The following is a 22,650-nucleotide window of genomic DNA, read 5'->3' as shown; positions in this document are numbered from 1 at the left end:
GTGACTCAGTTATTTTCTTAGGTTATTATATAAAATTAAAAACTGAAACGATATTGGAATGTCATGAAATCTAAATAAAAAATTTTGGCTGAATGAGAATTTGGCTTGATTTCGGGTTGGTTATTAATTTTTTGGCTAGAAATAAATCCTTAACATTAATCAAAGAATGAGCTATGTGTCCCCCATCCCCAAGTTTTTATGGTTTAGGGTTAGAAGATGGTTATATGGATAGGGCCTAGATTTGAAACACATTGCTGTTTAATGAAATGCGTGATGGCACGTAACTAGCTTTCACTGTGCTCCCTCAGCTTTTTTACTTGTTAAAAATGTCAAACTTAGTCCTGATGCTTAATGAATATTTTTCCTCTCACAAATGCCTACATGTCAAAGTATATGTGAAAGAGCAAATAATCCTCCATGTTTCCTTGTGTCTTAATGTTCAGTACTTTCTTTTCTCCATTATTTTGTTCTGTTATGGCCAGCAACCGTGCTGCAGCATTTTTGCACCTAGTCAAGCTCAATAAAGCACTCGTGGATGCTGAGACAACAATAAACTTGAACCCACAGTGGGAAAAGGTATGTAACCTTTCCGTAATAAAATTGTCACTTATTATTCCAATGCTGTTCCAAGGTCATGCAATTTTGATGGACCTGCTGCAGGGTTATTTTAGGAAAGGTTGCATATTGGAGGCCATGGAACGATTTGATGATGTATGTATGCTTTATTATTAAAATAATAATTTTGTTTCATTCTTTTGGAGGAGTGCATTCTTTCAGTATTTTTATGCTGATGTTTCTATTGTTAATATATTGTAGGCCTTAGCTGCCTTCCAAGTTGCTTTGCAACACAATCCACAAAGTTCAGAAGTATTGAAAAAAGTAAAGAGGCTTTCACAATTAGCAAGAGATAAAAAGAGAGCACAAGAAGTAGAAAACATGAGATCTAATGTGGATATGACAAAATATTTGTCTTCTTTGACGTCTGAACTGGTGAGTGTTTGTGTATCTCAAACTCTCTCTCTCTCTCTCTCTCTCTCTCTCTCTCTCTCTCTCTCTCTCTCTCTCTCTCTCTCTCTGTGCATCTAACTTGTTTGTATATAAGAGAGAGGAGTCATCATAGATTTCAAATTTATACATGGCATGTGTTATGTGTGTGGTTATGCCCCCTCCTTTTTATTCTGTATTTATACGTGTTTTTTTTTGTTTTGTTTTTTTAAATTTTTTAAAATTAATTATTCTGAGTGTGTTTACTCACTTGTGGATGCTTTGCTTTGCCTATCCTTTGCACATCTAGGAGGTTTGTTAATCCTCTGAACTTCATATGCAGGTAAGGGTTAACACATTCTGAGCTGTATCCATAAAGGCATTAAATGAAACAACTGGAATTGGATTGTTTTCAACATTCACCAAGGAGGAGGATTAAATTGATGTTTCTCTTTCATTGCAGTCTGAAAAGTATGGAGTGGAAGAACGCTGGAAAGAAATGTTTTCTTTCCTTGTTCAAACAATGGAGGCAGCTGTAAAATCATGGCATGAAACTTCTAAGGTGGATGCCAGAGTGTACTTCGTTCTTGATAAGGAAAAGACAGATACAGATAAATATGCCCCTGTTGTCAATATTGATAAGGTAACTTATTTGTTCATCTTGTTTCACCATATAAAATTTGCTTGTTGATTTTCAAAATTTTTATTTTAGTAGTTTATTTGCTTATATTTTTCGGCCCTTTCTTGTTGAGGTTGTGTTTGTATGTCTGACCTAGCAAATAACCATCTTGTTGAGTGTCTGATTTCAATAGTCTATGTACATAATTTCATTTGTCTGAGAATCTCAGCTTCTGTGGTTCTTAACTTCTTAATCTCTTTATCTTGGTCTAATTCTTTTTAATGCTTACATTTATCTTTCTCCATCAATGCCAGGCATTTGAATCGCCCCATACGCACAGCAGTTGTTTTTCATTTCTAAGGCAGTATGCTGAGGATTCTTTCTCCAAAGCAGCTTGCTTAGTCGCACCCAAGAGTATCATTTCATATCCACAGGTACCATTTATAATATAGAGTGGGCATGGGTGACATTGAGAACATTTGAATTCAGGTTCTTCCTTCTTGTGTTATGGTCAAGGTCTTAAATTTCGATTTCGACTCAAATTTCGAAGCTCCAGAAGTATGGAAATTTCGACGGAAATTTCGATTTCGATGTCAATTTCAATTTCGATTTGAAAAAATAACGGAAACTAGTAGTAAAGCATGAAATTATTTGTGAAACTTTAGAAATGGTTAACAAACATAATAATATAAGTTTTAAGACTAATATATTACAAATTAAATACATCAATGTTTTGTATGAAGTGGAAAAGTCGTAAAATAGCATGTGTATCAAACATGCTTGTAAGATAATGTACATTAAACGTATTCAGTTAATGCAAATGAAATTTAGACATGAATGGTTAAATAAAATATTACTATAAGTTAATTTTTTCATATAATTTCAAAAGCATTTGTGATAACCTTTTGTTTCAATAAAATAAATTAAAAGAGAAATTTCACTTCACTCTTGAATCTCTCATTTGAATTTCGACAAAATTTCATTGCATAGTTAAAATTTCGACAAATTTCGCTAAAATTCGAGGTTTCGATAAATTTCGGATGATTTGTTGAGATTTCGACGGAAATTATGCAAGACGGAAATTGACTGCCATTTCGATTTCGAGGGTGACGGAAATTTCGACAATTTCGTGGAAATTTAAGACCATGGTTATGGTTAATGTGGACACTTGCCAATGTAGGCAAGTCTCTGAATGCACATTGGCTCCAATTTGGAAACTTACAAAAGCTTTTGTGTGGGTTGTAGTTGTTCAATTGTGGTAACTATAATAGAATCATTGCTGTCATTGTTATCCACTTTTCCAGTGGCATTATTTTAAGGGGGATGTACAATTTAATATGTGTCCAGCACAGCTCGAGTTCCTATGCAATGCATTGCATCCTTCTGCAATATTTAAGAGAAAATTGTGTCTTGTGGTTAACATAAAGATGCTGATTGTTGAAATTACATTGGCATTCGTCTCACAAGATTAACTTTGCAAGGAAGTTAAAAAAAGAAGAGGCTGATTTTCCTAAGCATTTGTAAGATACAAGTACAAATATGGGAGTTCTGTATTTTCTATCAAATTTTGGTATCATTGTCAAACATTACGAAAATGAAAACTAGAAATGAAATCTAAAAATTAGAAACTAGTAACTTGTTTGGTTAATATTTGTAAGGCTAAAACATATTAAAAACTTAATAAAAAAATGCTCATTTTTGTCTTTAAATCAAATAATATTTAAAAAAAAGGCAAAAGACACTCACTTCTCTTGATGTTTGATAAAAAGATATAGAGCTCCCTCTGAGGTTTCAAAAATGCAGCTGACCTCCCTTAGGTTTTAAAAATGTCACAAATCTCTCATGAGGTTTGTAAAAAAACATAGACCTCCCCTAAAAAAATTATCTTTTTGTAATATACAAGAGGAGGTTTGTGTCTTTTTGGAAAAAGTTCAGGGAAGGTCCCTAGAATTCTTGAAACCTTAAGAGAGGTCCTTGGAATTTTTGAAACCTCAAGGGAGGTCATTGTCTTGTTGTCAAACCTCAGGGGAGGTCAGTGTCTTTTGCCCTGTAAAAAATGATTAAAATAATAGATGTGCAAAATAATACAAACTAAAAATACAAAAAAATAAATAAAAAAAATAATACAACAAACAACAACAACAACAAAACCAAGCCTTAAGTCCCACTAGGTGGGGTCGGCTATATGAATCCTTTTCCGCAAATTTATGCGATCATGTACCATTTCTTTTGACAAATTTAGGGATATTAAATCCTTACTATCTCCTCTCAAGTTATTTTAGGTCTACTCCTACCCCTTCTACTACCCCCCATAGTAACTAACTCACTCTTCCTCACTGATGCACTATGTGGCCTACGTTGCAAGTGTTCATTCCATTTGAGTCGTCTCTCTCCTATCTTATCTTCTATAAGAGTTACACCTAACTTACCGCGAATATGTTCATTCCTTAATTTATCTTTCAATGTTATACCACTCATCCATCTAAGCATTCTCATCTCGACAACTTTTATTTTTTGGATATTGTGTTTCTTCGTCGCCCAACATTACGATCCATATAGCATAGTTGGTCTTATAGCTGTCCTATATAATTTCCCTTTCAATTTTAAGGGTATTCTACGATCACATAGCACACTTGAAGCACTTTTTCATTTTACCCAACCTGCTTTTACTCTATGCATTACACATTTTTAATTTCTCCTTTAGCTTGCATAATAGATCCAAGGTATTGAAATCTACAAGTGCTATTTATTTCTTCATCATTAAGTTTAACTTTGTCTCCAATATTCCTCCTGTCATTACTAAAATTACATTTCATATATTCTGTCTTATTTCTACTTATCCTAAAACCTCTAGATTCCAAAGTTTCTCTCCATAATTCTAACTTAGCCTCTACTCTGTCCCTAGTTTCATCAATTAATATAATATCATCTGCAAACAACATATGCCATGGAACCTCCTTTTGAATACTCTTAGTCAATTGGTCCATCACTAAAGCAAAAAGATAAGAACTCAAAGCAGATCCTTGATGTACACCTATGGTGATTGGAAATTCTCTAGTTTCTCCATTTATAGTCCTTACACTAGTCATTATTCCATCGTACATATCCTTAATGACATCAGTATACCTACTACATGCACCCTTTTTTTTTCTAAAACCCACCATAGAACTTCCCTAGGTATCCTATCATATGCTTTCTCAAGGTCAATAAATATCATATGCAAATCCCTTTCTTTTTCCTAAACTTTTCCATTAATCTTCTTAAAAAATATATAGCTTTTGTGGTAGATCTCCGAGGCATAAAACCAAATTAATTTTTTGAGACCTTCATTTCTAACCTTAATCTTTGTTCAACTACCCTTTCCCATAGTTTCATCATATGACTAATAAGTTTAATTTCATGATAATTATTACAATTTTGAATATCTCCTTTATTTTTGTATATAGGTATTAAAGTGCCTTTCCTCCATTCATCTAGCATCTTCTTCGTTTTTATAATCGTATTAAATAAATTAATTAACCATAAAATTCCGTTATCACCTAAGCATTTCCAAACTTCAACTAGGATGTTATTTGGTCCCATAGCTTTCCCATTTTTCATTTTTTTAGTGCAAACTTAACTTCGTTAACTCTAATTTTGCGAATAAATCTCATATTTTTAATCTTTTCTTCATTTGATAATTCTAAGTTTAAGCCTTCTATTTAGTTTTCATTAAACAACTTACTAAAGTAACTTTGCCATCTTTCTTTAATGTCTTCATCCTCAACCAAGACAATATCATCCTCATTTTTTATACATTTTTACGTTTCCTAAGTCCTTACTCTTCCTTTCTTTTGCTTTAACAAGTTTAAATATATCATTTTCCCCTTCTTTTGTATCTAATCTATCATACAAGCTATTAAATGATTTGTATTTAGTTTCACTAACAACCTTTTTTGCATCTTTTCTTGCCTCCTTATACTTTTCAAAGTTATCATTGTTTCTATATTTTTGCCATGTTTTATACCAAATTCTTTTTTTCTTTATGGCTTTTTGTACCTCTTTATCCCACCACCAACTTTCTTTGCTATTCGAGAATGTTCCCCTTGATTCACCTAAAATCTCTTTTGCATCTTTTTAATAGACCTAGCTAATATGCTCCAAAGAGTATTTGTATCTATCCCATCCTCTATAGTCCAATTCCCATCTTTGATCATTTTATCTTTAAATTTTATTATATTTTCTCCTTTTAGGTTTCACTACCTAGTTCTCTTATACTGGTTTATTTTATCCTTTTTCTTCCATTTTTTAATACATATATCTAACACTAAGACTCTATGTTGTGTGGTTAGGCTTTCACCTGGAATAACTTTACAATCCTTGCATGATAAACGATCTACCCTCCTAGTTAAAAAAAAATCTATTTGACTTCTATTTTGTCCACTTTTAAAGGTTTTAGCGTTCTTCTCTCTTATTAAAGCAAGTATTCATTATACTAAAATCATAACATAGTAAAGTCTAAGATCATCTCCCTAGGCTCATTTTTGTCTCCATATCCATATCCTCTATGTATTCTCTCATAATTTTTATTATCCCTTCCAACGTGTCCATTCAGATCTCCTCCAATAAATATTTTCTCAGTCCCTTGTATGCCTTCTATAAGCACTAATGATATTTATTATCTCTTGTCCTAATTCCATCTTGATTTTTATAATTTTATCCCTTGCTCTATTTACATCAACAACGCTATCTTTTAAGTTTTTGTCTACAAATAAATCTCACTCCATTCTTATGTTTTTCTTTTCCAGTGTACCAAAGTTTAAATCCTGATTTATCAATTTTTCTAACTTTCTCCCCCACCCACTTAGTTTCTTGAAGGAAAATTATATTAATTCTTCTTCTGATCATTGTATCCACAATTTTTTTTCTTTTACCCGTTAGTGTCCCTATATTCCAAGTTGCTAATCTAATCCTAGTTTCCTGAACTAACGTTTTTACTTGCCCACATTCAGAATGTGCAAAATAATACAAATTAAAAATACTATTATAAAAATAAAATTATTATTAATTATTTTACTTAATTGTTATATTTTCAAAATTCACTTTACAATAACAATCTTATTGTACATGACAATTGAAAAGTAGTAAAAATATTTTGTAATTGACTTATTATATTTAATTTTTTTGAATTTTTTTTATATTGTTATTTTAATTATATTTAAATTCATATGGTCATTTTATTTTAACTTATATTAAAAATGTGTATAAAATGAATGATTTGATCCAAAACTATTTCTGGATATTAAAATTGTTGCCAGAAACCAACAACAGATATACCCAGCTCCTCTAACATTGTCTAACATCAACTATATCTTTTTCTTATTGGAGCATTATTATGCCAACATTGCTAGTGCCCAGACCATTCCGACTGTCCTTACTCCTGTTACCTTATGACAAATTCTACACGTAACTTACCATGAAAACATTCAGTCCTCCTTTCTACAAGTGCCATCCGAACTTACCATGGATTTGCTCATTTGTTACTTTTATCTTTTAGAGTTATACTAATCTTCTATTTCTATCTTAATCGTTATCATCTTATATTTTTATCTTAATCGTTGTCATTTATGTTACATTTTTTTTTTATGTGCAGTAATTGTCATTAAAGGCACTAAGGGGGTATGTACATACTAATAACCAATAGAAAGGCAAATCAAGTATGGAGATCTGGTGCAAATTTTCCAGAACTCGTGCAAAAAAGTGTATGCATCAGTGTATTTTTTAAGTGTTGTGCATACATCTCCACTCCTTCAATGACTTGTATTTTTCTCTCCAGAAGCACTAGAAAACCCCCCTGCCTTGGGGGGGGGGGGGGAGGAAGTTATTACATCTTCCTTGAACTCAGAATAGTCCTCTTCCATTTCCAAATGAGGAGCAAAGATCTGATGCAGTTGAGACATTTGGAAAGAAGGCACTGCAACTTCCTACTGGACAGTGGAGGAGGATATGGTTCGGGTCTTTCATCCTGCTTGCAAGGGCAGTACCAATTGACTAAAATCACACCCTCCTAAGATTGCCTGCAGTTGGAATTGATTCCCAAGCAGTCCCTCAATAAAAAAAAAAGCAAGAGTCTTAGGAGCACTTGTTTTTAATACAGCTTTCCAGGGGAAATGATTTGCAGGCCTCTGACCTGCTTATGGTGGCTTTTGAATGAGAATTTTGAATTTGAGCCCTCAACCCGACAAACAACATCCTGCCTATTTTGGTTAGTTCTAGTACTCTAAACTCTAAAGAGCTGCCAACAGAGGAGTCGATTCCTCCATCTCTCATTTCTTTTCCTGAAGAAGGATGAATTTCATTCTGCCCCATTCCCCCTATAGATAAGTGAGATTAACCTTTGCTGCAGTCTCCATTTAATTTCTAGCAATTCCAAAAAACACCAGGATAAAGGGTCCTTAAGGCATCTAATATGCTTTAATACGGTTTCCATTACTGACAACTAGACCAGTTTGAGATGCGACTCTGGACCACTGCACTTCAGGAAAAAGATTTGGTAGAAAATTCATAATATTCTGGTAATATGTAGATCATCGGTGCTGCTCGGGAAGGGAAACTGCACTGCTGGCGCTGTCAATGCTTCTCTGACGGTGTCCCAGTATCTGTCAGATGCCATTTCTCATCAATTGCAGATTGTCCTTGACGAGACAGTACAAAAATGATGACATTTGCATTTCTTCTTCATGTTCAGATCTCCTGAGAGTGATGGAGAAAGATGGTGGATTTCTGGTGAGGGGTGAATCGGGACCATTTACATGAATCAGGAATGGAGTACTCTTGATCTTTTTTTGCTGATAGGAAGAGGATTAAAAATTTATAATTGAAAGGGTGAGTGCTTGGAATGTTCGAATATTGGAGGTTGGTTGGAGTAGATGGTGCTCTGTGGCTCTTTTGTGGAATGAATGTGTGTGGGTTTGTGAGCAATTGAGAGAATTTTGGTCTGTAAAAAATGATTACCCCTGTTTTTGAACATTTTGAATCACAGGGGTTTGATCTTGGTGAACTGATGGGGCTATTTTATAATTATTGAAAAGTTACAGAGTAGTGGGAAGAATTTTTTAGTTAGGAATCTGAGGATTCTGGATGGACTGGAGGCATTGGGTTGGTGGCTTCTTTAATCATTGGAAGAATTGTTTTTGAAGAGGGAATTGAGAATAAAGTCAAAACTGGATCAACTAGATTAAAGGAAGGTAATGGGTATGTAGGGATTGTGGATAATGCTGATGAAATTTTGGCATAGGTGAGGGGCAAATGGTCCTTAATACACTGAATGACAAGCCTAGTCATGCAGAAGTGGTGAAGTCTGCCAATTCTTGCCGTCAGGCATGGTGGTTTTCCAATGTTCCTCACCAGAGAGAGCAGGTTACAGGACAAGGAATTTTGTGATGACAGATTTACTGGGAGGATTTTTCGGCTCAGGGAAAGGAGTATGTGTTTTTTGAATTTTCAGGGGGTTGATATGAATGGGCTTCAAAGATAATATGGGGTCTATTGGGCCAGTAGATATTGGGCCAGAGTTCAAGGTAGTCACCAGATTTGGGCATGAAGTTTTATTTGTTAGGCTTGTGTGTCCATGGAAAAAGGGGTCCAGGATGATGTAGCTTGTGTCAGGAATTTAGATTTTAATAAGCCCACTATTCATTCTTCCAGCCAAGATAAGTCTGATGATAGGGTGCAGGAAGACAGAAGTTCTTGCAAACCAGTGGGTGCAAGAGTGGTTTTAATCCAAGTTCAAAAGCTTTTGAAGATGATAGTTGAAGTATGGGTGATGGCAATTGAAGACTTTTGGGCCAACTATCGAGGAAACATCAGATTTCATCATTACTCTTCATTTGCAAAGATGGAAATCTCCAAGAATTTGAAGATCGAAGTGCAGGTAAGGATGATCGTCCTTGAAGAGCTTCGGGGTGGTTCTGACTGTTCCAGACAAAGGGTTTAGTTCAGTTATTGAATTACAGGAAAAGATCAGTTAGATTCTCATTGAGACATGGCAAGTACAAAAATTGTTGATATATTGGACGGGGGATTCTGACCTTTAGCTTTGGTGAAAACTTTCTGCCTTACAATCAGTTCTGGGTCTCACGGTACAGGCTTAATGCACTGATATTCTAGAAGGACATGGATGATGAAGATTTGGAGAACATTTTTTAGGAGGGTGAGGGATTGCTCATTGATCAGCTTAGAAAAGTGGAAGACATATCTATACCTCAAGTTAGAGGGAGTATTGGTATAATATTGAGTTGGAAAAAGAGAATTTTGGAGATGAAGTGGATGGGGCTGGAAATCATGGTGGACAATGCAGGTCTCTCACATTTTCTCAGGATGGTGTTCATTGACGAATGAAAAAAATACAACATGGGCCTCGTATTCAAACGAAGAACTAGCTCTCATTCCGTGCCATCTCCTATACCCACTTATTATTTCCATCTTGACACTCTTAGTAGAAGTATTCTCTATCTGGTTGTAAATTTTCTTGGAATTTCTGAGATTACTCTGGTGTTGGAAGAGGCATTGAGAATTTGTGGATAGGAGGGGTGCTGTGTGTGAGAGAGACAACTGAGAGATCCTCAAGAACTACTTGAGAGTTTGGGTTTGAAATTAATCAATGTGTTTGGTTAGGAGTTAAGGGTAAAGGTCTCGCCTAAGTCTTATGTAGAAATATGGATAACTTTGAAAAGTATAAAGAGGCGAGAAAAGATGCAAAAAAGGCCGTTAGTGAGGCTAAACACAGATCATTTAATAGTTTGTATGATAGATTAGAAACAAAAGAAGGAGAAAGAGATATATTTAAACTTGCTATAAAGCTAGAGAAAGGAAGAGTAAGGACTTAGGAAATGTAAAATGTATAAAAAGTGAGGATGGTATTGTCTTAGTTAAGGACGAAGACATAAAAGATAGATGGCGAAGTTACTTTAGTAATTTATTTAATGAAAACCAAATAGAAGACTTAAACTTAGAATTGACAAATGAGGAAAAGACTAAAAATATGAGATTTATTCGCAAAATTAGAGTTAATGAAGTTAAGTTTGCACTAAAAAAATGAAAAATGGAAAAAGTATAGGACTGGATAACATCCCAATTGAAGTTTGGAAATGCTTAGGTGATAACAAAATTATATGGTTAACTAATTTGTTTAACACAATTATAAAAACTAAGAGTATGCCAAATGAATGGAGGAAAAACGCTTTAAAAGTTTGCTTTTTGAACAACTTGTGATCTAGGTAAGATGGAAATACAAATCAACAAGAGTTTGAGGGATATCAGTGAGAAATAGGAATTCGTGTTATCAAAGGATTTCCCGCGATTATTTCTAGTATGGAATGAGTCAATTATCCACTTTGGTATCTTATTGAACAAAAATGGTGATATTATTCTATATACAAAAATAAAGGTGATATTCAAAAATTTAAAAACTATTGTGGAATTAAACTTATGAGATATGAGTCATACGATGAAACTGTAGGAAAGGGTAGTTAAACAAAGATTAAGGCTAGAAATGAAGGTCTTAGAAAATCAATTTAGTTTTATGCCTGGGAGATCTACCACAAAAGCTATATATATTTTAAGAAGATTAATGGAAAAATTTAGGGAAAAGAAGAGGGACTTGCATATCATATTTATTGACTTAGAGAAAACATATGATAGGGTACCTAGAGAAGTTCTATGGTGGGTTTTAAAAAAAACAGGTGTATGTAGTAGGTATACTGATATCATTAAGGATATGTATGATGGAGTAATGACTAGTGTAAGGACTATAGATGGAGAAACTAGAGAATTTCCAATCACCATAGGTGTACATCAAGGATCTACTTTGAGCTCTTATCTTTTTGCTTTAGATATGGACCAACTGACTAAGAACATTCAAAATGAGGTGCCATGGTGTATGTTGTTTACAGATGATATTGTATTGATTGATGAAATTAGGGGTGGAGTAGAGGCTAAGTTAGAATTATGAAGAGTAGCTTTGGAATCTAGAGGCTTTAGAATAAGTAGAAATAAGACAGAATATATGAAATGTAATTTCAGTAATGGTCAGAGGAATATTGGAGACAAAGTTAAACTTGATGATGAAGAAATAAATAGCACTTGTAGATTTCGATACCTTAGCTCTATTATGCAAGCTGAAGGAGAAATGAAGATGATGTGATGCGTAGAGTTAAAGTAGATTGGGTAAAATGGAGAAGTACTTCAAGTGTGCTTTGTGATCGTAGAATACCCTTAAAATTAAAAGGGAAGTTTTATAGGACGACTATAAGACCAGCTATGCTATATGGATCAGTATGTTGGGCAATGAAAAAACAAAATATCCAAAATGTTTACCGAGATGAGAATGCTTAGATGGATGAGTGGTATAACACTGAAAGATAAATTAAGGAATGAACATATTCGCGATAACTTAGGTGCTCTTATAGAAGATAAGATAAGGGAGGGATGACTCAGATGGTTTGGACACTTGCAACGTAGGCTACATAGTGCGCTAGTGAGGAAGAGTGAGTTAGTTATTGTGAGTGGTACTAGATGGGGTAGGGGTAGACCTAAAATAACTTGGAATGAGATACTGAATAAGGATTTAATAGCCCTGAATTTGCCAAAAGAAATGGTCTATGATCGCATAAATTGGTGGAAAATGATTCATATAGCTGACCCCGCCTAGTGGGACTTTAAGGCTTGGTTTTGTTGTTGTTGTAGTTGCGAAAATTGAAATCATCTATTAATCATGGGGATATGAAGGCAGGAGAAAAGGGGGTAGTGTAGTTTCTAAATGAAGATTCTTAATTGGAAAGAGGTCTTGGGGATGTGAACAAACGTAGGATGCAGATTATTGTTCATGTCTCTCCTGACATAGTTTTATTGCAGGAAACAAAATTTTTGACAGCTGATATAAGGATTGAGAGTGTCTTCCTTCCTCTATTGTGGCAGATGTCAGTTGTAGCTTGGGATACTGGATGTGTTGTTAGAGTGGACATTCTTTCTGGGTCTTTTACTCTCTGTGTTTGCTTGGAGGTTTTTGGTAAAGACTAGCAATGAGTTTTTTTCAGTATATGGGCCTAACAATTACAGGTTTAGATATTTGTTTTGGGTAAAATCTTTTCTATGTTTCTAGTTTTTGTTCTTCTAATTGGGTCATAGGTGAGGATTTTAATGGTTGGTTTTTGGTTGAAAAGTTTGGAGGCTTTCGTGTGACTTCTAGTATGGAGTGCTTTGATTAGATATATCAGGGAATGTAGCCTTTGCGATTTTCTCTTGCCAATGCAATATTTACTTGGTCGGTTGGGGGTGATTGTTTTGTGGTTAGCTGGTTAGATATATTCGCATGTTTTAGTGAGTGGGAGGTGATATTTCCTAATTTATCATAGGACGTATATGTCAAGCCAATTTTGGCCCATTTCCCCATTATACTGGATTCATCTTCTATTAGATGGGGTCCCACTCCATTCCATTTTGAAGACATGTGGTTTCCTTAGCATTCTTTTTTGTCTTTTGTGTAGGATTCTTGGAGTAATTGTTCAAATAAGGGGTGGGAGGGCTTTAGATTTATGAAGCTGAAATTTTTAAAAGTATCAAAGAAATGGAATAGGGTAGTTTTTGCTGTGTGTATTAGGAAGTCTAATATTTTAACAGAAATTGAGGGGATTGATCATGTGAAAAAGTTGGGTAATGTTTCAGAGGATTGGATTCATGAGAGAGTTTCTCTTAAGAATGACTTAGGTTTTGTTAATGAAGGTTGAGATGAGTTGCAGACAAAAAGTTAGGTTCAAACGAGCTAAGGAAGGAGATTGCAATGCTAGATTCTTTCATAGGATAGCTAATGGTAGAAGAAAGAGGAATGTGATTAAAGAATTGGAAATGGAGTTGGGTTTTGTGGTTAAGGATTTTATTGTGGAGGAGATTATGAGATTTTTCAGAAACTCTTTAAGGAGGATAATGCTAGTCGTCCTATGATTGAGGGGTTGGATTGGTGTGCCATTTCTAGTGAGTTTACTTGGTCGAAGATCCTTTTTGAGGAGGATGAGGTTGAGAGGGCGGTGTTTAGCATTGTGATAAGCCCCTAGGGTTTACTCATAAAGAGATTGGGGGAATTGAAAGCAAGGAAAATACAAAGAGAAAATAGGGTTGATCACTTTGAGGGGATCTACCTCCAAATTAGTTAAAGGCTATGAATTTTGTCATTGCTTGAATGAAAAGTAAAGAGATTAGGGGAATTGAAAGCAAGGAAAATACAAAGAGAAAATAGGGTTGTTCACTTTGAGGGGATCTACCTCCAAATTAGGTAAAGGCTATGAATTTTGTCATTGCTTGAATGAAAAAGCCCCATAAAGTTTACTTATATATTGGGTAAGGAACCCAACTCCTATTAGGAATGTCAAATATCTCAATCCAAGTCGTTAATGGACTTAATCCTAATTGATTTGGAAATCCTAACACATTAAATAAAAATCCCAACATTAAATAGAATCCTAACATTGAATAGAATGCCAATTGATTTGGGAATTATAACATTGAATAGAATTAGAAATGCCAATTGATTTGGGAATTATAACATTGAATAGAATTAGAAATCCCAATTGATTTGGGAATTGCAGGACATTAATTATGAATTCCAATTGATTTGAGAATCCTTTTATTACTGCCCCCTTCGAATTAGTCTTGTCCTCAAGGATGACTAGCAATAAACTCCGGGAATCTCTCCTCGAAGGATTGATAAGTTTCCCAAGTTGCATCTTCAATTGGTAAGTGAGACCCATGAACTAAAACTTTTGTGATGCCTCGACTTCTACGTTTGACCAGTTGACGATCTAGAATTGCTTGTGGCCACATTGAACCTCACTGGTAGGTGCAATATTAGGAAAGTGGCACTATACGGTAACTTGCTCCCCTGACTTCTTTTTAAGGCAAGAGACGTGAACAACTGGATGCGTCCTAGAACGTATTGGTAAGTCAAGACGGTAAGCAACGGGGCCTATACATTCTAGGATCTTATAATGCTCATAGAACCGAGGAGACAAATACATTGAAGAACAAATAGTTATAGATATCTGTCTTAGGGCTGTAGCCTGAGAAATATTCAATCTCTCATTGAGAATTCTCTTCACTATGGTGCTTATCAGCTTGCTGTTTCATATGAGCTTGAGCTGCAACAACATTTTCTTTGAGGAGTTGAATTGGACACTAATAAAATCTTCCTCTCATATGGTAAGTTTAAAGAGTCCCAAAAGTAGGGAGGAATTGACGTTGGCTTTTGTAGCTTTTGGATAATACCTCTTGTCTTTGGATTTGCCTCCATTCCTTCCTAATTTTCTCAAGATTATTATATGCAAGTATAGAAATAGCTACAAGTTCAACTTGTTCACAAAGTGATGAGAGTGCATTTGCCATCACATTCTCAACCCCTTTCTTGTAAATAATCTCGTAATCATAGCCCAACAACTTAGTGACCCACTTCTGTTGTTCCATGGAAGAGATCAGTTGCTTCAAACAATATTTCAGGTTCTTGTGATTAGTTCAGATTTGAAAATGCCGACCAATTAAATACAGTCTTCACTTTGTAACTATATACACAATGGCTAGCATCTCTTTCTCATAAATGGACATGTTGATATGGGATGGAGAAAGAGCCTTGTTGGTAAAAGGAATGGGGCATTCGCCTTGCATTAAAGAACTGTACCAATGCCCACTCCTGATGCATCAGACTCAATGATGAACACCTTGTTGAAATTTGACAAGGCAAGAACTAGTGTGGTGGACATTGTGTGCTTAAGCTTGAAAAAAGGCTACTTTAGCTTCCTTATTCCATTTGAATGCATCCTTTTTCAATAGAGTGGTTAGTGGAGCACTAATCTTTCCATAATCCTCGACAAACATGTGATAGTAAGCAGTCAACCCCAAAAGACCTCGTAGCATTTTGATTGTCTGTGTAGTAGGCTAGTCTGTCATCACTTGTACTCTAGAAGGGTCAATTCAAAGACCTTCTTGGGAAACAATATACCCAAGGTGTTCCACATGGGGTGGAACAAAGTTGCATTTAGATTTTTTGACAAACAAATGATGCTAAAAAAGAATGGCGAGAACAATTCGCAAATGGCATAAATGATCTTCAATAGGTGTGCTATATATCGGGATATCATCAAAAAAATATGGGAACAAACTTACATAGGTAAGGTCAAAAAATTTCATTCATGAGATTTTGGAAGGTCATGGGCGCATTAGTTAACCCAAAAGGCATAACCGAGAACTCGTAATGGCCATCTTGAGTTCTAAACACAGTCTTTTGAATGTTATCCTCATGTACCCAAGTCTGGTGATAGCTTGATCTCAAGTTGAGTTTGGTGAATTGCTGGGCACCTCCCAACTCATCTAATGGTTCATCCCCAATAGGGATAGGATATTTATCCTTCAGAGTATTCTTATTTAATGCTTGATAATCAACAGACATTTTGCCTAGAGCCATCCTTCTTCACCAATAAGACAGGAGAAGGATATGGACTGATAGTTGGTAGAATTATGCCAACATCTAGCATTTCTTTCATCTTTTCTACTTATGCTTTTTGAAAATAAGCATAGCGATAAGGACGGACATTAGTAGGGTCACTAAGCAATAGAGAAATGCAATGATTATGTGTTTGTTGAGGTGGCAATCCCTGTGGCTCCACAAATAGATCAAAAATTTTTGAAATAAGAGATTCTAGCCCTTCATCTTGGCTAGGTTGATGTTGTAACTCCTTTGGTGCTCAAAGTTGTACCAGGCAGCCATGTCTCTCCTTTTTTTAGGAGTTTCTTCATACGATGGCTTGAAACTATAGTGACATTACCACAACATTTGCCTTTAAGAGTCACTCTTTTGACATTCAATACAACCCATGATTTTGCATAGTAAGTTTAACACTCAGACAATTGTTCCGACATGTCAAGGTCCTTTCATTTGCAACCTTCACGTCAAACTTTTCAAATTGCTCCACAAGATATGCTAGCCATTTAGCAATTTTAGTGGCCAAAATTATTAGTGTTACTTGTATCAATTAACATATTAACATGTTGGCTTTTAGGAAGCCATTAATTTTCATAGTTTGAGGATCAACATACCCAGCTAAAGCATGGATTGAAGAAGTGATGAATTCATCATTATCGTCAAGTTCCATACCTTCTTGATTCAAACCAAAGGAGTCGTCTTCAACCTCTTCTGTCTCCTCCACTGGTTCAATCATCAAGAGTCGTCCCTTTTTGCAACGGTGCCTTCTATGCCACTTCTCATCACAATGCCTGCACAAACCCTTTGTCATTCATTTTTTAAGTTCTTCCTGAGTCAATCGCTTGGCAAGAGAATTGCAAGGAGCAGGCAGTGTTATAGAGCTGACATTCTATTTGCTAATGATTTTGCTGGAGTGATTTGGTTCTTCTCCTAACCCTTCTAATTGTGCAAAGGAAATTGTTGTGGTCATAGTTTGTGGCTGATGCACTTTGACTTCTCACCGAATGTTAGGCAGGAGACCTTCAATAAAAGTAACGACGAGTTGGCTTTCATTCAAATCTTTAGTCTTGTTTAATAGTTGCTCAAATCATGTCTGGTACTCCAAAACAGTGCTAGATTGGCTTATTTTGGCAAGCTCTCCATCAATATTCTCTTATCTAGTGGGCCCAAATCAGACAGGTAACCTAGAAACAAATTCTGCCCATGAAGGCATTCCATAATGAACTTCAAACTAGTCATACCATTGAATAGCATTGACATTTAGACTAATAGCTGCAATCCCAACTTTAGATGTTTCTAGAGAGCGGTGAAAGCAAAAGTATTTTTCAGCCTTAGAAACCCAACCGATAGGGTTATCAGTGTCCCACCAAGGAAATTCCACCTTCATACGGGGAGGACCATGATCACGCTCTCCTTGGTAACCTCCTTCCTGCATGTTCGACTACCTATGAGTAGCTGACATAGAGCCATCATCTTCTCCCTCTTTATGGGAAGATGTAGTGAGTAGTTTAGAGAGCGATGCTTGAATCTCTTCAAATTGAGGCTTAAACGTAGTGCTAAGTTCAACCATTAGCCTAGCTTCCATTTGGAACTTTGCTGAATTTTTTGAGGCCATTGCATATGAGTGAAGATCAAGAATTCCAAGATCTTGCTTTTGTCGATTGGTTAACGACATCCATGAGAATGTTGATTTTGAGGCCAAATGATGAGATCCTAGGGTTTTATTGTAGAGAAATTGGGGAAATCGAAAGAAAGGAAAATAGGGTTGATCACTTTGAGGGGATTTGCCTCCAAAATTAGCCAAAGGCTATATATCATGTTATTGCTTGAATGAAAAAGCTCCATAGGTTTACATATATATAGGGTAGGGAACCCAACTCTTGATAGGAATGTAAAATATTAAATATCCCAATCTAAGTCCTTAATGGACTCAATCCTAATTGATTGGGAATCCTAACAAATTAAATAAAAATTCCAACGTTAAATAGAACCCTAACATTAAATAGAATCTTAATTGATTTGGGAAACATAACACATTAATTAGAATTTCCCATTGATTTGGGAATCATAACATTAAATAGAAATTACAATTGATTTGGGAATCGTAACACATTAATTAAAAATCCCAATTGATTTGGAATCCTAACACATGGATAGGAAGAAATCTTTTTGGGCCAGATGGTTTTAACATGATTTAATTTTTTTTTTTTTTTTTATAAACAAGAATTTTTGTGAGGTATTTAAAGGTGATTTGATAAAGATGTGTCATGATTTTCATGCTAGTGGGGTGTTTCTCGAAAGTTTGAATTGAACCTTATCGCTTTAGTCCTGAAGAAAAAGTGAACTCCGTTGAGGTTAGTGACTTTGTTCTAGTAGTTTGATTATGAGTTTTTATGAGATCATTACTAAGGTCTTGGTGGAGAGGATTAAGGTGGTGATGTGGGAAACCATTTCTGGTTCTCAGGCTGCTTTTGTGGGTGGTGAATATATTTTGGATTATGTTCTTGTGGCTAATGAGATAGTGGATGATGTTAGGAGGAATAAGAAAGAAGGGTTTAGTTTTTAACTTGGATTTTTAGAAGACCTATGATAGGATGAGTTGGATTATTTTGGATATCGTGTTTAAGAGGAAGGATTTTTGGGGCTAAGTGGCATCGTTTGATTAGAGGTTGTCTTTCATCTTATTCTTTCATTGTGATTATTAATAGTAAGTGTATGGTTTTTATTGCCAATAGTCGCTAAAGAGACCCATGTAACATTCAATACTTGTCGTATTTTATATGTGGATTGGATAGAATTACTATGAATCATTTGAAATATTAAGATATGGGATTCTTTGGATCAAAACATGTGAATCTATGGGCCCGTTTAGTTGTTGGAAAATACTTTCCATTTTTATTTTAATTATTTAAAATAGGACATAAGACACTAACCTCTCCTGAGGTTTGGCAAAAAGATAGGGACCTCCCTTGAGGTTTCAAAAATCTCATTGATTTCCCCTAAAGGTTTCAAAAATGCAACAAACCTTCCTTGACATTTGATTTTTAAGACACTTAAATGACACAGACCTTACCTAACATTTGATTTTTGAGACACTTATACCACTTAAAAGACTTATCTTTTTGTAAAATACAAGTGGTGGTTTGTTTCTTTTTGACAAACTTTAGGAGAGGTCCCTAAAATTCTCGAAACCTCGGGAGAGGTCCTTAGAATTTTTGAAATCTTAGGAGAGGTCAGTGTCTTTTTGCCAAACCTTAGGGGAGGTTAGTGTCTTTGGCCATTCAAAATATTATAAAAAAGAGTTAACTAAATGAACAACAATTAATTGTTTTGACACTATTTTCTTGTGGAAATAGTTTTATTTTCCATTTCTAATTTGTTTTCCACCTTGTTTTCCAATTTTTTAAATTTATGTAGAAAAATTGGAAAACATATTTTTAATATTTTCTGGATTTCTAACTCGTACTTTACATATGGGTTGATGGGAGCATAGTATTTAGATCTTGGACTTTGATTTTTATGGATAATGTATTGAGTTTTTTTTTCCCCCCAAATCCACTCAAATCCAATTCAAGCCCTAGAATCAATGATTTCAAATATTACATTATATAATTTTTGGAAAATTGAAAAACAAGTTATCTTTTCTGTAATTATTTTGAAATCTAGAAATAAAATGTACAGATTTATTTTTCACATTTAAACAAACGTTTTATTTTTAACCTTTTAAATATGAATCTTGAAAAAATAAAAATAAGTCAAAATTTTATTATTCTTTGGAAAACTAAAGAAGAGGAGTTTAGGCACGGTAAGGTTGTCGCCGTGTGACAAAGAGGTCACGAATTTGAGGCGTGGAAACAGCCTCTTGCAAAAATATAAGGTAAGGCTGCGTACTATAGACCCATTGTGGTCCGCCCCTTCCCCAGACCCCGCATACGCAGGAGCTTTGTGCACCGGGCTGTCCTTTTGGAAACCTAAAAAATGGAAAATGAAAAATGTTTTCCACAACTAAATGGGCCCTGCATGTTTTTAACAAATTTGCTAATGCAAAAATTAAAATTTTAGATGTGGTATGGGTCTCTCATTGTGTAATGCCTATGATGGCTGCAACCAATATTGCACTATGGAAAAACTCCATTAAGGATTAAAGATTAAAAAAGAACAAGAGATGGAGGATAAGGCAACTTTCTTTTTCACTTTGTATTGCACTATGGAATTTTCAGAAAATGACAGTAGGTTTACATAGGCATTCGATTCAGATTGAAGGAAAGACCTTCAAGTTGAGGTTAGATGAAGAGGGGGTGAAGCTGTATGTTTGTGCTCGAACATAATTAAAATTGCAATAGGTGGGTGAGGTTTTCTTTAGATGCCTCAAAATGGTTTTCTGATGGGTTGTCTATTCTTGATCGGATGGGAAGAGGATTTTGTACAATGCGTTGGGGCAGCATACAATATTGGTTGAAGATTCATCTGACAAAGTTTAGGGAAAAGAAGAGGGACTTGCATATGATATTTATTGAGCTTGAGAAAGCATATGATAGGATACTTGGGGAAGTTCTATGGTAGGTTTTAGAAAAAAAAGGTGTGTGTAGTAGGTATACCGATGTCACTAAGGATATGTACAATGAATTAATGACTAGTGTAAGGACTATAGATGGAGAAACTAGAGAATTCCTAATCACCATAGGTGTACATCAAGGATCTCCTTTGAGTCCTTATCTTTTTGCTTTTGTGTTGGACCAATTGACTAAGAGTATTCAAAAGGAGGTTCCATGGTGTATGTTGTTTGCAGATGATATTGTATTAATTGATGAAATTAGGGATAGAGTAGAGGCTGAGTTAGAATTATGGAGAGAAGTTTTGGAATTTAGAGACTTTAGGAGAAGTAGAAATAAGACAAAATATATGAAATGCAATTTTAGTAATGATAGGAGGAATATTAGAGACAAAGTTAAACTTGATGATGATGAAATAAATAACACTTATAGATTTTAATACCTTGGATTTATTATGCAAGTTGAAGGAGAAATTGAAGATGATGTAATGCATAGAGTTAAAGCAGGTTGGGTAAAATGGAGAAGTGCTTCAAGTGTGCTATGTGATCGTAGAATACCCTTGAAATTAAAAGGGAAGTTTTATAGGATAGCTATAAGACCAGCTATGCTATTTGGATCGAAATGTTGGGCGACAAAGAAATATAATATCTAAAAAGTAAAAGTTGTGAGATGAGAATGTTTAGATGGATGAGTGGTATAACATTGAAAGATAAATTAAGGAATGAATATTCGTGGTAAGTTCGGTGTAGCTCCTATAGAAAATAAGATAAGGGAGGGACGACTCAAATGGTATGAACACTTGCAACGTAGGCAACATAGTGCACCTGTGAGGAAGAGTGACTTAGTTACCGTGGGGGGCAGTAGAAGTTGTAGGGGTAGACTTAAAATAACTTGGGAGGAGATAGTGAGTAAGGATTTAATATCCTTGAATCTATCAAAAAGAAAAGGTTCCATGATCGCATAAATTGGCGGAAAATGATTCATATAGCCGACTCCACTTAGTGGGACTAAGGCTTGGTTTTGTTGTTATTCATCTGACAAAGGTGGGGATATTTCTGGAGTTAGGGTTGGGGTGGAAAGAGAGGAGGTATTAGGTTTTTGTTCCTAGTGGATCTAAAGATGTAGGATTTAGAAGTTTTGAAAATGAATTTGGTGAGGCGGCTAGGCGTCTGCATCAGGAGGCTGCAAATATGGTCAAACATCTGCAGCAAGATCAACGATTGTGGAGTTGAGCTGCAATCTATAGAATCTGCTTCGGAAGTCATAAGTTTTCATTCAGAGATGGTGATTCCCATTGTCAAGGTGGCCAGGGTAACAGTTGGAGTTGTGAAGTGGGTGAGGCGGCTAAGGTTTCTCTTGGGGATGTGAGACATTGCAGATTGGGCCAGCGAGCTTCTTGTTTGTTTTAGATTTGGGCCAATTATTTGAGAAGGGAGGAGGTCCTTTACTTTCAAAGATGGATCAAGCCTTTGAACAGGCCCATTGTTTTAAAGAGATGGACATCAACAGTTTTTTGACAAAAAAGGAGGGCTCTTCCTTTTCTAAGATGGGCCACTCTAATGACCGTGCCCATGGCCTCTCTAACGACCAGGCCTACTGCTTTGAAGAGGTGGACTTCAGTAGTTCTTTGGAGAAAAAGGAGGGCTTTTCCTTTTCTAAAATGGGTCATTCTAATAACCTGGCCCATATTTTAAATGATGTTTCTAAAGCCCAGGAGGGAGATCAGCATTATAATGAAGGCCAAGGGGTTTCTTTTAGGGGCAGTTTATGTAGTATAGGAACTCAAGAAGATTTAAGAGATAAATGTGAGGACAGTGGGGTGGTTGTTGTGAGAAGGGAGAATTTCGCTGAAGATGCTAAGGGGGAATCCCTTGGGTGGAGCAGGAAATTCAATCAGTTGCAGGGCAGATTGAGGAGAATTTTATTAATGGTTTGGGTCAAGAGGTAAGTTCTTTTGGGAATTTATAGAATGGAAATGAATGTAAGTCGGC

The 22,650-nt window shown here is 35.4% G+C and overlaps 1 protein-coding gene across 1 annotated transcript in view; it reads left to right on the top strand.

Annotated features, from left to right (window-relative positions):
* Nucleotides 1-22,650, top strand: part of LOC131152432 (uncharacterized) — a 36,782-nt gene that overhangs the window by 9,393 nt on the left and 4,739 nt on the right. Inside the window, exons 2-6 of the mRNA XM_058104308.1 lie at nucleotides 483-576; nucleotides 661-711; nucleotides 817-990; nucleotides 1,448-1,627; nucleotides 1,918-2,037. Coding sequence (XP_057960291.1) covers nucleotides 483-576; nucleotides 661-711; nucleotides 817-990; nucleotides 1,448-1,627; nucleotides 1,918-2,037 — 619 coding nt within the window. The remainder of the gene's footprint in view (nucleotides 1-482; nucleotides 577-660; nucleotides 712-816; nucleotides 991-1,447; nucleotides 1,628-1,917; nucleotides 2,038-22,650) is intronic.

This window comes from Malania oleifera, chromosome 3 (assembly GCF_029873635.1).
Source record: "Malania oleifera isolate guangnan ecotype guangnan chromosome 3, ASM2987363v1, whole genome shotgun sequence".
NCBI lineage: Eukaryota > Viridiplantae > Streptophyta > Magnoliopsida > Santalales > Ximeniaceae > Malania > Malania oleifera.
This window is presented reverse-complemented; position numbering and strand designations above follow the sequence as displayed.